The 18,110-nt window shown below is 40.6% G+C and overlaps 1 protein-coding gene across 1 annotated transcript in view; it reads left to right on the top strand.

The window, feature by feature from the left end:
• The first annotated feature begins 943 nt into the window (after positions 1-943).
• Positions 944-18,110, top strand: part of LOC137277551 (uncharacterized) — a 62,717-nt gene continuing 45,550 nt past the window's right edge. Inside the window, exon 1 of the mRNA XM_067809335.1 lies at positions 944-1,650. Coding sequence (XP_067665436.1) covers positions 1,042-1,650 — 609 coding nt within the window. The 5' untranslated portion in view covers positions 944-1,041. The remainder of the gene's footprint in view (positions 1,651-18,110) is intronic.

The raw sequence follows: 18,110 nt of genomic DNA, 5'->3' as shown, positions 1-18,110 counted from the left end.
TCTGTACTAAACAGTAAAAGAAAAACAACTCTGTTCTTGTCAAGTTTAAATGGAAGGCACAAACAAGAACTTTTATGAGATTTCATTTCGTTTCGTTTCTTTGCTGTTAATGTTCAGTATATTCTGCGAATTATACATCATTTAGCGATTACCTCCGATAACTCGGCATGTACAATGGTCCCTTCAACTTCGATACATCAGTGTTAGACTGTAACAGCGTTTCCCAGAAATTCACTTCGTTGTTTGTTTCGAACCTGGAATCATCTATTTTCCAGGCCCTCGAAACGTTTCCAACTATCTATCGAAAACTGACTGACTATTTATTCTCGGATGAAAACTGAATATCGTGGTTTTCAAATGAATTTTCGGTAGGAATGTGCAAACTTTACTTGCCCACATGCAAAGTATTATCAACTCCAGGGATTAAAACCAAAGTAAATCAAATCATCTCACACACTCACCAAAATGCTACCTAAACTGTTTGAACAAAATGCAGGCTAAGGGAGAGAAAACGCCGAGGTCAGTCTTTCGTAAGAGAAGCCACATCCGTTGCCATGGTTAAATAATAGAGCATGTCACGACATTATCTAACTCGAGCCACCAAGCGAACTCAACGACCCGCTGGATTTTTCCGGGATTGTAACACAATATCTTAATGACAACGACAACATTAAAGACGCTTGGATGCAATCTTTGAAAAATATAATCCGTTAAACATGTATTCGCACAGCCCTGAACACAAATTTAACCAACGCCATTACTTTAATTTAGGCACTATATATCTTTACAGGTCAGGCGGTCCGCGGTCATGGCTAATTTGCCCGTACCGATCCTATATAAGTCAACAGTAATGTTGTTGTTACTATCCCCGCCGTGACTGACGCAGGTTACACAGATAATACATTGAACGTATAGTGTGCCGAGGCAAAGACGACCCACTCATCAGAGATAGTGAAAGTAAGAGCGACGCACTCTGTGCAGCTTATACAGAGATTACTCTGCAAGCCAAGACACCCTAGCGTTGTTGTGCTGAGGGTGGGGATGGCGTCTTTGGGGATAAGAGGCTCGACTGAGGAGAGTGGTGTCGAGCAAGGAAGTGATATCCTGGCGAGGTACCAGGACAGGATCAAGAGAGGAGTTACTTTCACAGAGACAGAAAGAACTGTGTGGGGGTCGGATGTGTATCCCAGCAGCAGAGAGAGAACTGGATGGGGGTCGGATGTGTATTCTGGCAGTGTGAGAAGGGACACCAATCTACCAACAGGAAGACATAGGGATGACCGACGGGACTTGTCTGACAGAGGAATGACGTCCATTTATACGTCAGAAAGACGAAAAAATATTGAAACTATGGAACTAAAGGGAAGCAATGTCACAGACTCTAGTTTCCACCTTCCTCGGATTATTGTCCGTGATGTAGTCGGGCGGGAGCTTGACACGTTCACGACGTTGCAGGAAGCTATATACAGAGCCCAGTGGAACGTGCGGACCACATGCGAGTCCCGTTCCCCAAGAGAATGGCGTCTCCCTAAAGCTCCCCTTCCTTCACGCCCAGACTACTCTAGGCAAGTACCTCAAAACTCCACAACCAGACCGGAGTACCGCCGTACCCCACGGGTAGCCCAGAGCGCACCCCCGGGCTCTGTCGTGGTAAGTAAGTCTGCTGTTCTGTGTAATGGTGATAGTGTTCGATGTATATTCAAGATGACGGTTTCATAAAGCGACAGTAGCAATAATTTCATGTGAAAGGCTACTACTCAAAAGACATCAAACAACACCCTGTCATATTGCTAAAACCGCCCTGTCCTGTGTCTTTAGAATAGTAATGCTGAAGAATCAGGTGTCCCGTTACCTCTGTCGATGGTATTCTCTTTTGCTCTGATTACACAATTAGTGCTGGTCGGTCCATGCTGGGTCTGGTGGATGTCGAGCAGTCCGGCAAAAAGTTCCTGTTCTCTTAACTAGTATGACCCACATTATGTGGTAATTAAGTATATTAATACCGTAGTGATGTTCACGTGCTACTTGTAAGATTAGTTCATACTTGCTGATGTGATGCTGAGAGGTTTAAGTACTTAGACGAACATACTGCTGTACAGTACACCACGTGCAATCTCTGCAGGTATATATACCCGTGAAGGTCCGGGTTAGAATTGGTCTCCAATAATCCATGCTTGCCATGGGAGGCGAGAAACGGGATCGGATGGTCAGGCTAGGTGACTTGACTGACATACGTCATCGTATTCCAGTTACGTAGATTCGATGCTCATACGTTTGATCAGTGGATTGTCTGGTCCAGACATGACTATACACAGACCGCCACCATATAGCTGGAATATTGCTGGAATATAACAACCGATCAACCAACCATACATTTACTACGGTTGCCGTGGAAACAACATCCCAACCAGGCAGTACATTTCTGTGGGCACCATTGTGACTAGATATCCTCTGATGATGAAAAAAGACAAAATTGGCCACCAAATATGTGAAAGAGACAAGGTAACTCAAGCACCCAGGCTGGAAATGATGCGTCTTTCGTTGCCACTTCTATGGAAGTGTGTACAGGAGTTTACTCCTTGGAAAATCTTCTGTGTTAGAGTACCGTAGGATTCAATTTCTTCCACTGAGGAAGTTGCTGACAAAATACATGCTATACTATGAACAACTGACAACACCAAAACGTCCAATAATCAACACATGACATTCTGATGAACTAAGTATCACAAAGTTTGCAGTGTGACAGGTTCCAAGCTTTCTGAACGTTCCATTATCAGCAGTCTTCGTGAGAATTTACCTCGTCCAAGTGACTGACCTATAGAGAAGGACTACAGCCATTCAGCAACCTACCTCCCTAAAGACCAAACCATTAGTGACCAGTAATCGGCAGTTGTGTGAAGATATCAATCTGTGATCCCCTAACACGCCAGGACCTGTGTTCGTGGGTTCAAATCCCTTTGTGAACATGAACATCCGTGTAGGTGGATGTCAGTGGTATAAGACTGAGACTTACATCCCCAGGACTTACATTATAGATTAAGCAGACACACGGTGACATAGCTGACGTCTTACACGTCACCATTTGTGTGTATCACTGTCTTTATATATATACAAAGTAAACACTAACAGAGAAGCATAAGTTCGGACTAATTTATAATGCATATACATTTGATTAAATGAATTCAAACAACGCTTTACCAACAAAATCCAATTAGATTACATAATATATCAATAAAAGCGACAAGGCCCTTTGTGAACATGTGCTCTTTGCTTTAGCTACAATATTTCAGTACAAGACTGTACTTTAACACACTTGAGGTTGAGCAGTTCACTTTTTATATACATACTGATATGCACGCATGTTTGGGGTCAAAATCAACTGTCGTTATTTCGCCATATCGAACGTGTTCTTCGCGTTGTACAGCAATCGTGACTTATACCCCTTGACGTCAGCAGGCCATCCTTGTTGTAAGTGGCGACTCACGGGATCGACGCTCATGATGTCAGTCACCGGATTGTTTGGTCCAATGTCTATTATTTACTGACTGCGTTTACTGCAGCGTTAAACAAGAATTAAATAAAGACGTGGCTATTGAGATGGTTTGTTATGTCCGTTAGAACGGCATGTCTTATAAATACACTGATATATTTCACCGTTGGCGTCCTGAGAGAGTGATCTACACTGAGGTCCCCAGAGCCGCCTCAGCCGACAATGCAGGATCGTTTCTTATCGTCGGACAATATACAGCCACACTAGCATTAAGCTTGAGCATTATTACTTGCACTCTTTCAAAGCATGTTTTTGTTCTGTCATTGTTTGTTGGTATGCATATATCTGTGTAGCTGATATAGTGATACCAATTGCCCATTGAGAACACGACAGTTCCAAACAGTTTCATGTGCCTGGGCTGTTTCTATGTTGCATTGTATACGTAGGGCAACAGCATACACGGAGGACGCCCTTGGTGTTGTTTATGTTCAGTTTGACATGGGATAAATCACTGACAGGGGAGTGATTGTTAGCTCGCTCTAAAATATATGTCTACAAGTAGGGTCAATATGGAAACTAATATTATGTGATTTATTTCAACGGATAAGCTAATGAAAGGTGGGAGATTAAGTGACAGGAAAACCCAAAAAATTCGTTACTGCTGACCGAGGGTAATGTTCCTTGGCTGAGAAAATATCATTTAGTGGCCGAAGTGCAAGAATTCATCGAAATGATATATGCCCGCTTCTCAAGATCTAACATGTTTAAATTTTGTGTCACCTGTGATCACAGTGTTTGGAATTCGAGATGAGATATGAGGGGAGGAAAGTAGTGATATATATCAACTATTAACACTAGTAGACACTGGAAACTAGATGACACGTTGGGTTCCTGGACAGTGTTTGCCCTTAACCCTAAGGACCCAGAACCACAAAAAGCTTTTGGCCCTGATCAGAATGTGTAGGCCTTATAATCTATTGGGGATGAAAAAGCTGTCGGGCATGTAGAAAACAAAAGCTCTGGGTCCGAGTAGTTTTCAGTCGTCTACGGACCAAAGAGCCGACGTTAATTTCGAACGATGTTCCAGGACATGCAGACGTGCGTGCGTGCCCACATTAGAGATGATTAGAGACTGACACAGCGTTAGCTATGTACCGGTGTACATATATACATATATACGTCATGCATATATAGTGTATTTGTACAAGTTTCACAACAGTCCCTGTCAGATTCGCAGTGTACCGCGTGTACAATTCCTGGTGTCCCTGTCGAGATATTGGTGGAACATTTCCAAATTATATGTATATCTCCACGCATACCGCTACCCTACCCGTGAAAGATGTATACATGAAGAAAATGTATAAGCGTTACCATAGTTAACCTATAGTTAGTTGTTTTGGCCACATCTTTACTGGAAGTTTAACTCACCAAACGATCAAGCAATCTATTATGTTTTCTCATAATCGAGCGCAAACAACGTTTGAACACTTTTTTTGTAAAAACAGTATTATCCGCGGGGTAGGTTTTGTCTGTTACATTTTATACGCACTATAAGCTCGTTCTAAGTCCTAATTGAATGTATGTGAAGACTCTAGGAAATTTATGTTCGTTCGTATATACTATTCATCCTTTAAAGATGAAATGTTTTTGCTATTTGCAAAAAAGGAAACAACCAGAAACAAAACAAACCAAAAGAACAATATCATCTATCTATCTATCTATCTATCTATCTATCTATCTATCTATCTATCTATCTATCTATCTATCTATCTATCTATCTATCTATCTATCTATCTATCTATATGGAAGCAATTATTTTCGCTGATTGATCGATTGCAATGAAACAATCATCAATTATGAGATTTAAACCAGTTCCCAACAATACTCACCATACACCTGAGACACGTTCGGGTGTATGGTTAGTTGTACTTTCGTGAAAGCATGTTTTTAATGTTTTAAAAATATCCATCCCGGAATATCAAATATTCTACCCCATATATATAATGGACACGGGTCCACGTTTACCGTTTACCTAACTGTGTTGACTATGACCCTGCCCGTATTTGCTTAAACGTATGTCACAAGTATGGAGTGTGTGTGTAGTGTGCGGTCTTGACAGCTTAGATAAATGTTTGAATAGGAGAGACGGGATGGGCGGTTAATATTGAAATATGATAGGACTTTTGAGGGTACCTGTAATATATAGGTTAATTAACATGTTTATCTTTCGATAGAATTTCAAATAATCTAGTATTTATATGTTAAAGTTGTCTTGAGTCATAACTGGAGGGAACGATAGTACTCCAGAATTGGAATATCGAAACCCGTTAAATTTAGCTATATTTTTAAGATACATTACCACGTCCCTGATAATCCACGTGACATTCCGTTCTGGGAGGGTACCTGATGTCAGTTGTCCTATTTAAAGACATGACGTGATATTACTCCACCGTGGAATAAACAATACAAAAACAGAGTTCATTCAATGATTCCGATCATGTGTCAAAGAATCACTGTCTGATGATGCGAAGCAGATCAGTGTTTCACGTAGCACCTGTCTCAACACACGCCAATCTTCAGTAACCCATGCTTGGCGTAATAGTCCACTAACGGGATCGGGTGGTCAAGCATGCTGACTTTCTTGACACACGCAAAGGCAAGTCATTTGTCTACATGAAACTGACACAGATAGTAAGTGATTTTGGGTTGTACGCCGTTTTAGCATTATTACGGGAACAGATAAGATATTATAAGGGAGCTCTTTATTATCCAAAAAGGAATTCATATTACACCAAACACAGCATAACATGACACAATAAAATATATGGTAATTACGATTATAGACGAATAAACAGAAACAAATTTATACACTCATTCACACGCATAATACATACATACACGCAACATAACAACACAAATCATATACGAGGGGATGTCAATGAGTTTTGAGCCTTGAGCATTTTTCGTACCCAGGTGTCACAGCCTATGGTACGACATTGAACCTTGGGGTGTAGCTGATGTGATATATAAGTTTTGGTATCCTACTCTCAGAAATTATTGAACAGCTCACATTGACAGAAAGAGATCCCCCCCCCCCCTTTCAGGGCAGTGAAAATGAATAAATTTGAGTATAGAGCAGTAATTAAGTTTTTAGTTCTTGAAGGAAACTCGGCGAAGAACATTCAAGAAAGGCTTTCAGCAGTTTATGGGAAGTCTTCCCCTCCATCTGCTACCATCAAACGATGGGTCAATGAATTTAAGCATGGTAGAGAGAGTCTTGAAGATGACCCCCGTCCAGGTCGCCCAACAACAAGCACTGACAGAGTGCATAGACTTGTGCTGGAAAATCGTCGAATCACACTCCACAAGTTAGAGGAGATCACAGGCATTTCACACGGATCCATCGAGACAATTCTTCATGAACATCTCGTCATGGCTAAGATGTGCGCAAGATGGGTGCCAAGAATGCTTACAGATGAAATGAAGCAAACAAGGGTCACCATAAGCAACTCCATGCTAACCAGATACAATAAGATTCCAGAAGATTTTCACTTTAGGCTAGTAACCTGTGATGAAACCTGGATCCACCACTATGATCCTGAGAGCCAACAAGAATCCATGGAATGGAAACATGTCACTTCTCCCAGGACCAAATAGTTCAAAGCCTCCAGATCAGTGCAGAAGGTAATGGCGACAGTCTTCTGGGATAGCAAAGGCGTCATCCACATAGATTACTTATCAAACGGAAGAACAATGAATGGGGAATATTACGCTAACTTGTTGAGGCAAGTGCGACAGTCAATCAAGGAGAAGCGCCGGGGCAAGATCAGAAGTGGTATTCTTTTACATCAAGACAATGCTCCAGTACACACCTCTCGCGTTGCAGCCACTGCTGTCCAGGAATGCGGGTACGAAATCTTGCTGCATCCCCCCTACTCTCCAGACCTGGCACCAAGTGATTACCATCTGTTCTCAAATCTCAAGGAACACTTGCGTGATCGTAGATTTCAGGATGATAATGAGTTTATTGCTGCTACTGAGGCTTGGTTTGAGGACCAAAATGGCGCCTTCTACAGAGATGGCATCAGCGCCTGGCAGAAAAGATGGAACAAGTGTCTTGACTCACAAGGGGACTATGTTGAAAAATAAATGTGGTTCATACCAATATTTTGTGTTTTTCTATGCAAGGCTCAAAACTTATTGACATCCCCTCGTATGTACACGTTTCTGTATTCACAGAAATCACATACATCAACTCAACAAATGTACAGATATATCAGCTGCCATGAACGCATGTAGACATTTCAAGTATTATTTTCAAAGGTTTTGCTTTAAATTGTAAAGCTACAAGGAACAGACGATTTTATTGTCCTAAACATTCTTCCAGTTCAAGTCAATTAAGAACATTTGCTGCCATTTACTGCAGACAATAGGGAGAGGTTATCGTATGTCTTTCTAAAGTATGTCTTTCACCTTTCTGTCTCTCTCTCTCTCTTCTCTCTCTCTCTCTCTCTCTCACACACACACACACACACATATATATATATAATATCTGTAAAGGAGTATATATATATTACAATTATCTACCACGGTCCATTCTTTAGGGGGGTTATTATTAACAACTCGATAGTGGTATACATATGTACCATCAAATTAATTTTTTTTAGGTCCATAAATGATAAGAATCCTATCTCTTATAGGTATCTTACCTCATGTACTCCTCTACAGAGCTAATCGCTTATAATAAAGTGTGAACCGGTGGTTAAACCATACCGGTTCAGCTAAAACAGTATGGATATCTTCAATATTGCTATTCAAATTCAGTCACTAACAGATCCAAGAGACTTAGATTCAGACACAATTTCAGCAGGAGCATCACGCGTATTCACAGGTTCTAGAGGCTTTCACCCCTTTTTGTAAAACGAAAGATCATTTTTTTTGTTTTCTAAACATTTCAGTGGAGAACGTTGTCGACACTGGGTAGTCAGTAAGATTGGAGATTTCTGATCGACACCCATCTTCGCGAGAACCATTCAATTAAGCAATGAGTCCAGCGTCGTCCGCAAATTTCAAAGCTGAACAACAGGGAGGGGTTTTTGGACCACAACCATTTGTATATGTAATGAAAAACAAAGGTGACAGAACACCTCCTTGTGGAGCACCAATATTGATAGTGACAGCTGAAGATTAACAACAATTATTGACTGTGTCCTGTTGGTTAGAAAATCGCTTATCCATTTATGATAAGGGATTGACACGCATGTTGATGAATTAGAGTAGCATTTCCCACACCAGCCTTGGCACGTATGCAAAATGTAATGGATCCAAAAGCCACATTGAAGAGAAGACCGATGCTCGTGTTGTTGATCACTAGACTGTCTGGTCCAGACTCGATTATTTACAGACCGCCGCCATATTGCTGGAATATTGCTGAGTGCGGCGTAAAACTAACTTCACTCACTTACTCACTCTCTCACCAAATTGCAAGAGAAGGGAAGCACTAATATCTCAAAATGCCATCGCCCCCGACGTTAGAGAGACGGGTCTGTAACCATTAGTTCTTTTGGTCTAGATCGTTTCGGAACTAGTATCGCTGTTAACTCTATCCATACCCTTGGTAATGCTGAACTTCCTTAGATCCTGGTAAAGCTTGCAAAACTTGATGGAAATTGCGGTAGATGATTAGGTTAGGCGGCTGCGGCAGTAAGCTGGCGATTATGTGCCTGACTCTGTGGGTATTGGTTCAAATCTCGAATGGGACTCAACCCAACAAAAGTGCTAGGATCTGTACTTTACTAAGAAAGGTTAATCTCAAGTATAATGTATGTTATATTTGACGACTTTCCAAATGGCATTGTGAAATCATAGCCTTGTAGTTGTTGAGTCGAATCTGGATACTAGGGTGGGTGAGTGAGTTTAGTATTACGCCACTTTTAGCAATATTCCAGCAATATCATGGCGTGGGACACCAGAAAATCGGCTTCACACATTGTACCCATGTGGGGAATCGAACTCGGGTGTTCGGCGCGACGAGCGAACGCTTTAACAACAAGGCTACCCCACCGCCCCTGGATACTAGAAGTTGATTGTCTTCACTTTCCTGTCTTGATATTCCGTTTGTAGGAGCAATTCTTTATTGTGGTCGGAAGTGCCAAGCGGTGGTTTGTCTTCTCTTTTGTAGGCTCCTGTTTCCATAGCACAGGCCCAAGGTTTTATTTCTCCTAGTTTGTTAATAAAGAAATTGATTTGATTTGATACGAATTAGGAGTTAGGTATGAAATATCTGCTTATGTAATACAGTATTACAAATACAGCCTGTAACGACCTGTACTGTCACGGTTCCACGTTTACGGCCTATAGCGCTCTGTACTCCTATGGTTTAATGCCTGCAGTGTACACCCTGTACTGTCACAGCTCTACGTTTGCAGTCTGCAACGGCCTGTACTGTCACAGCTCTACGTTTACAGTCTACAACGACCTGTACTGTCACGGCTCTATATTTACAGTCTACAACGGCCTGTACTGTCACAGCTCTATGTTTACAGTCTACAAAGGCCTGTACTGTCACAGTTCCACGTCTACAGGCCATAACGGCCTCTACTGTCACGGCTCTGTGTATACAGTTTATAAGAACCTGTCTGCTAGGACAGGTTAATCGTGAGGTGAGAGGGATTCAACTACGTGTTACTTAGGTATCACCCTTAGCCCATTCGTGCAGTACATCATTAACTGCCTGTTATACCATCGACCCAGTACACAGCGAGGAAACCAGTGTCGATTTCACTGTTTGGGTTTCTAGTCTCGAAAGGAGGAAAGCGATTACCTTGCTTGAACCTGTGAAATTAAAACACTCTGAAATGTAATTGCCTCGCGACAACTATACTATGTATAACCACACTTGAAAGTTGACAGCGTTTATATCCTGCTGTTGCGTTGTATAAAAGCCAAACTATCAGTCAGAAAATATTTTGCTAATAACTGAAAACATAGGGTCCTTTTCGTGGTGAACCTTTATCACAAGAAAAGTAAACGTACGTACGTATTATAGGTGCGGGGTAGAATAGGCCTTCAGCAACCCATGCTTGCCATAAAAGGCGACTATGCTTGTCGTATTAGGCGCTGACGTGGTTGACACATGTCATCTGTTCCCAAGTGCGCAGACCGATGCACATGCTGTTGATCACTGGATTGTCGTGTCCAGACTCGATTATTTTTTAACGACCGCCGCCATATAGCTGGAATTTTGCTGAGTGCGTCGTAAAACTAAACTCACTCACTCACTCACTAGCACAGCTTCTACTGTTTTGAATTCCCCGTCCAAAGAAATCAGTTTGAGCACGTAATCGAGATTGGATATTCTTTTGTTTGTATCATATAAGAAATAAAGACTTCTTCGGCACAAATATGTAGACTACTGTAGAAGCATGCATCACATACCTTCAATGTAATTCGTTTATGTTTTTCAATTCTTAAAATTATTTTTTAATTAACCACTGATCAACCGAGATGTCACATAAAAAAGCTACGATTATATTTGTATTTCGGCTACCACACCCACCGACACACACCAAAATGAACAAAAGGGAAATCTTCTGTTTAACGTATACTCCGTTAACTAGAGTATACATGTGGTGTGTAGTTGTTTCAATACACTTGACATTGTTATAAGATATATTGAATCTTAACAGCCAAACTATTACTCTATCTAATATATATCTATATGACAGGGCACCTCCTACTCGGTTCAAGGACTAGACTATAGTGTAAAGGAGGGGTTTGTGCCATTAAACCGAACTTCACAAGGAGGGCGATATTGCGCTTGTTGACTTCGGGAAAATAAACACTATGTAGGGCGTGGTGCTGTCATGATCCGGGAACTTTTCACAAGTGTGGCTTTCTTAACAGCTTGAGACAGCAAAAAGTAAATATGTTCTTGGTTGAATGACTATTCACATGAGCGAAAGAAACTATATCACATCTTTATCATATATATATATATATATATATATATATATATATATATATATATATATATATATATATATATATATATATATATATATATATATATATATATATATATATATATATATATATATATATGATACCCCTAACTTATTTATTACATGAGTGGTTTTGAGTGGTACACTGTACGTGTAATTTTAAAACGATAAATTTACTACACATCAAAAGTTGGGATTCATTCAAAACGTAGGAGATAAACATCATATGTTGGCCAAGTTTCGGGTAATATTTAGGAGATAAACGTCATGCTGACGCCGGAGGTTTCAAATGAAACATTCCCGTGCTTCAAATACTCAATAACACCCGGAAATTGGCTAACACGTGATGTTTATCAACATTGCAAACACGAAAGTAAACCAAAGGGTTTTACTGTCTGCACTCGTTTACATCGAGTACAGGTACAGCAGTGAAGTGTCATCAGCTGGCCGTTTCAGCAGGTTCCCATGGTAGCGTCTGGAGTTGCTCACTTGTGACGTCATTCTGACTTTACGTCACAATATGATTTGAATGACGTCACCACTGTTGATGACTCAGCAAAACAATTGTTTGCGAGGTCAATACGCAGTGAATAGTCTTGCAGTTTCCGGGAATGCAATACCATTTGATCATGTTTTTCAACCAATCAGATTATAGAACACAGTGACTTTTGGTTTACAAATTATGTTATGTACATATCGAAGATGAATTAGTCCACTAACTTGGGGGAACCAACTGCAAACCTACAGACGAAATGCACGAGACCCATACATCAAATTGCTGAAAAGCAATGTATAAATGTCATGCATGTCAACAGCTGCGTTTTGGTGTAAGACTTCGCCCATTTTCACAGGATTTCATCATTTATTGAACTCATGACAATAATCTTTTCGACGGCAAGGATGCTTTTTACAAATCCACTTCAGGTGTAAACAGTACCTATAAACAGTAGGGAACATTTTGCAAAATCCAGGTCAGAACAGTTGACTGAAGAAAGTGGCTAAGTTTACACTAGTGTGTCTAAACTTTTGATGAGTAGAATAGATAACTAGAATACCCAGTATCGTGCCCCCTGCCGTGAGTATGTGCACGAGTTGTATCACTGACCTCGACCTCCATAGAATCTGAAATGAAATGAACTTAATCTCAAATATACTGGACCGCAAAAGCAACGTCACAGTGACAGACACACTTAAATTCGCTCTATTTAACAATCAAAACGGAAGATTGAGTCCAAACTTGATATTATGGCCTCCATGGCATCGGTGACGGTGTTGCATCGACTATACATGGAATTAATTAGCCGGCTTATGAAGGCCATCGGTACCTGGATCCTTATTCGGCGAAATGCGTGATCGAATCCAGCCGGTGTTGTCAGCCTTGGTTGGAGGTCATTCACTTTTCTTTTAATCTATCCCTTACATGTTCTACTGGACTTAAATCCTAACCAAGTGCCGACCATTGTAGGGTGTGGATACCATATTGTCTTAGGAAGTCCAATGTAGCCTGGCATTGTGGGCACGAGCGCTGTCTTGCTAGAAAATGTGATTTCTGGCGCATCCACAGATCGGTACAACATGGGGTCAATATAGCGAGTAGCTGTCACCCCAAGGGCCCACCGATTGCACCCCACATCGTGATGCTTGGACCACCCTACCACTTGTAAAACCGTTCCCCTCGCCTTCCCCATAATCTCACTCTGACGTTGGCTGTAGAAACACAGAAAAAGCACCGTTCTCCATTGACTACAACACCAATTTCGATGCTGAGTTATCCATTGCAGTCGGTTTGGGCGGTGACTCATTTCTTAGGGCCTGGCGTGTTGTTTCCGTCGCTCCGGTTGCCTTCTGCAGATTGTTGCGCACAATCTGTCCGTCTTGGCTTTGTGATGTTACTGCAGGGTCGTCCACAGCACGTGCGGTTTGGGATGACGTTAGCGGCTTAATACCGCTCCTGCAATCGGTACATTGTCCTAACACGAACACTGAAACTGTTTAGCGATCAAACGGTTTCTCAACATTAGTGCAAGGGCTCCAAATGTGCTAGTTATGGGCGAATGAGGCAGATTCCCAATTCATTTGTCTTCTCTGTTGAGATGTGTTAAAATTTGACTGAGCGTTACCCGTATGCGTAATCATAGGTATCCACGTAAAGCATATGAAATGCTGTATTCACTGGATAATGTCGATCGCCATACATGGGCTTCATCGGTTAGGCAAGTTTTATTTAGTTACGGATTTAGTTACGTTTGGGTGTTTCAGGGTGTTGGCTGTCTTGAAGTATTTTTCAGCAGTTTGAGCAACGTGTTACTGATATTTTAACTCAGGATTTGGATCTCTAGTTGGTAGTGTAGTAGTAGACATGAATCTTATGCTTCTTTCAAATTGAACTTGCAACAGGAAGTGTATTTATCACATGGTGACTGTTCCTTATATTGTCCCAACTTGACAAAAGTGCGTATTGGCATGGATAGATTACAAGTTGAATTTGGGCGATATCATAACACAATGAGAACACTGCGACTGTGTAAAATGTGTAACTTAGCTAGGATTGAAGATGAATTTCAATTTGTTATCATATGTCCAGCTTATGAAAGCTTAAGATCTAAATACCTACCGTTTGTCTGTACATCCTGTAATATAAAATCTAGTTTTATTAACTTAATGGCAACTAGTGATGCAAACGTTATTATAAAGCTGCAACATTTTGTTCACTGTACACTACGTCTGAGATGTTAAATGTTGCAACATGCAAATCTCAACCTGCTGGTTATATCATCGGTATACTGGTGGTATTATAATGTAACAAGAGCACAACAACTGTGGAAAGTGTGTAAGTTAGCCATTATTGAAGATGACCTTCCTGCTATGATGTCCGGTGTATGATATCAAACGATACCGTTTGCCTGTACATCCTGTGATATAAACTTATAAATACAAACGTTATTATTAAGCTAGAACATCATGTTCACTACAAAGTCCAACCTGCTGCTGTAACTGCATGTAGGCCGGGGGCCACACATGGTGAATAAGCAATTGAATTGAATGAACATTGTAATGACTGGCTACCCTCCGTGCAGTCTGGAAATCCTCCGAGGCTTGGTTCCTCGGATCTCTCGTAAGTTGTGGAATGGCGATTGTGTGACAACAAAAATGATTTCAGGAGAGTTTGTGACTCACTTTCATTGATATGGTTGCCATGATGTATGCGTACGGGCATTTTAATTTTCACAAATTTCACACGGAACCTGTTGACGCGATTACCTTTTAGGTGAGTTTGATCGATATGCTCTTTCAAACACGCTAATGTTGATAAGAACTGTCAATTCTGACTGAAAAACGCGTTAACAAAACGGTACAATCTTTGTAAAACCCCACCTTCTAAGAACAAAATTTTGCATTTATTTTGAAAGGGGACGTTTCCATTGCAATTCAGTTTATAACATCTCATAAGCTGAACCGGGTTAGAATTGTTCTTCAACAACCCATGATTGTCGTAAGAGGCGACTAACGGGATCGAGTGGTCAGACTCGCTGACTTGGTTGACACGTGTCATCTTATCCCAGTACAACGCTCATGTTGTAGATCACTGGACTGTCTGGTCCAGTGTCGACGGTATATAATTCGTTACCATATATCTGGGATGTTGCTGAGTGTGTTGTTAAACAATCAACCAGGTAACTAACCAGCCACCTTACCAACAAGTCACGGATTCGTCATGATTTCAGTGTAGATGTAATGTTAGTCTCACCGATTAGGCAGGAAGGAAGCCTACTTTTTTTCCGTTTTCTACCTAGGAAACACGTATGTTTGTATGTATGTTCCGGTAAATGTCACATCACGTTGGTTTTGGTATCTGTAGGTATGACGGTTGCCAACAGTCGGGCCGGATACGAGGACCAAGTATTTTTTTAATATTTGTATGTGTGGTTCGTACTGTTCGTACTGTATGTGTCTTTTTCGTACTGTTCTTTGCGTCAGGGATTATTGATCTGTCTGCGCTCACTGACTTTCAGACACTGAACATCATGTGTTCTATAGGACACCGTGAACACAACCATGCAACCGAGTTACCCATGATAATTACGCCTTGATGCACCTTAGTATGTTTATTGTTGCACTATCGTCACAAAAGGTGACATGAGCACAAAGTATTTGACTAACCTGCCCACAGTTAAAAGATACCTGGTCCTACTCTACTGTCCCAGTTTTATGTACGGGTGAAGTACAACATTTAACTTGCGGTGGTTTTTATTCTTTAATCAACATGCCACACATATGGTAACACGGCAACTGTCAACACAACAGCGTCCCCACTATATAGAATCTATTTTTCTATTATATCCATGTCATTAACTCCTGGTCCCGTTATAAAGGCACGTCTTATCTAGGAGAGTGTCTTAAATCAAACCGTTTAATTTCCCTCCAGCTCTGAATGAGATATTGAAATATAATAAACTGACTCAGGGAATATTGACTACCAGGGACAGACGCAACTTCATAGCAAGTCGAGCTATGAAATACATTCACATGCCGGGCGTAATATTGACACAAATAAGACACACTGATATATTTGCTTGTCCGATTCAGCAAATCATGCGATATGCGTGAGTGAGTTTAGTTTTAGCTTTTAGCAATATTTCACATTTGGTGATAACAGACGCTCGTAAGATACTATAGTTACGGGGTCGCGAAAGTATGATTTTGGAGAGGACGTGTGGGGGGGGAGGGGGGGGAGGGGGGCATCTAGACTCAAAAACACCATGCGGCAGACTTATCATGGCAATCGGGGTAAAATGAGCGATTTTACCCTGTCCGACATGTTATTCGCAATGATCGTTATTGTCTCTTTATGAATGTTGCATTGATGTGTATCGCCCTGTCGCACACGATGTCAAAGTGCATTGGGTGTGTAGTGAGATCAGGAACTGAGCCCTATTCACAGTCCTTGTACGGTGTTATTTCTGCTCCTTCAAGGATTTGGACGATGTCAGATGTTGTGAAGACCGTCGGATGTTCTGTAACGCAGGTCGATATAACGCTGGGCATCGCAATGCTGGTTAATGTAATGCTGGGCATACAAATTTCCATCAGTGACATTCTGTCATCATCAAACAGTATCCTCGTGAATACAAGGAGTGGTTCAGTCTCCAAGATGCACTGTCGTACAGAGAGCTCTGCCAAACGGAAACCTGGAAATCGTGGAAATCTCAAAACGATTCTCTGCCGCTAGAAAACCTTGGCGGTCTGGTACGGAACTGGTGTTATATCAATCTCATTATGTATGACAGAACTACACTGAATAAGTGCAAAAGCACTTAGCAGGTGTAACCAGTCAGCAGATGCATTGTGAATCATTTCACCTCATGCCCCGTCTGTGATTTCTTAGTTAAGGTATGCTGCCTTACCTCGACACAGAATATAGAAATACGGTGATATTAAAGTTTAAAATTAAAACTCATTTGTAAATACCATTTTCTTATGAAACAAAAAATTGGAATTCAGAGTTGTTTCTGGTGTCTTTTTTCACTTTCACGCGAGAAAATTGGGATCCTAGTCTGCATAGGTTAATGAGACTCACATTTCGGTGTGTTGCAATTTCGTAACGCCATCTTGTGTAAACACGCCATCATGGATTAACCGCAGGAAACCTATTATATTTGTTACAGTTTGTCGAAGACTACATTCACAAACATAAACTGAAGGTATTTCATGAAATATGATGTATCTGTCACGTGAAAAAAGTGATATTTTCACAAGTGTTCATTAGTCACGTGGAATATTCTATTCATTACAAGATTACGATTTTGTTTAATCACATTTAAATGTTATTAATCCGAGAACTTTCAATTAATGAAATCTAATTTCTCCTAAATGTAAATTAAAACCTGATTACTTCTTCGTTCAGTCACACATATAAGACATAGTTAAGTATTTCAAAATATGATAAATAATGAGAAAACACATATCTGTATTAGTTAAATGGCATTGTTAGAATAGGACCACGTGTTTAGGATAAGAACCTTAAATGATGCCCTTCAGTCTAAGTAAACTTAGCCTCAGTACTTTTCGTTATGTTTACGAATAATGAATAACACTGAGACTAAGTTTACTTAGACTGTGGTGCCTTTTAACTTAGGTCAACATATTTTATGTGTTTCATATGAACGATCGGCAGGTCGGGTTAAATTAAACAAAACAAACTTTACATTAAAAAAGCCATATCGCCATCGAAAGAGAAAACAAACTTTGACTATACAGTGTTTGACCAATTTTGAAAAGAAAAGAAAAACATGTATGCATAAACACCTGTTTTATTTCAATAGAATATTAAATTCTATAGCGAATGTACACAATTTCATTTGATGTAATGTCTAAAGTACCGCTTGAATGACTCTTCAAGACACGTGGTATCACAGTCTGAACTTTTTCACAAATCAAGGCGTTTTTGTTTCTGAAAAATGTTGAATCAGTAGTGAGAATGGTCATTGCTTTCAATACACACCTTCGTGTTACATCAGAAAAAGTTAACGTTGTTTCGGAATTTTGGTGACGTTCAGGGGATTCTTTAACTTTTTTGTCCTGTAAAGGATGTGTCTGTTTGTGTGTCGCATGGCTCG

The sequence above is a fragment of the Haliotis asinina genome, chromosome 3 (assembly GCF_037392515.1).
Source record: "Haliotis asinina isolate JCU_RB_2024 chromosome 3, JCU_Hal_asi_v2, whole genome shotgun sequence".
NCBI classification, from domain to species: domain Eukaryota; kingdom Metazoa; phylum Mollusca; class Gastropoda; order Lepetellida; family Haliotidae; genus Haliotis; species Haliotis asinina.
Note: the sequence above shows the minus strand (reverse complement) of the source record. Positions and strands in the feature narration are given on the sequence as shown.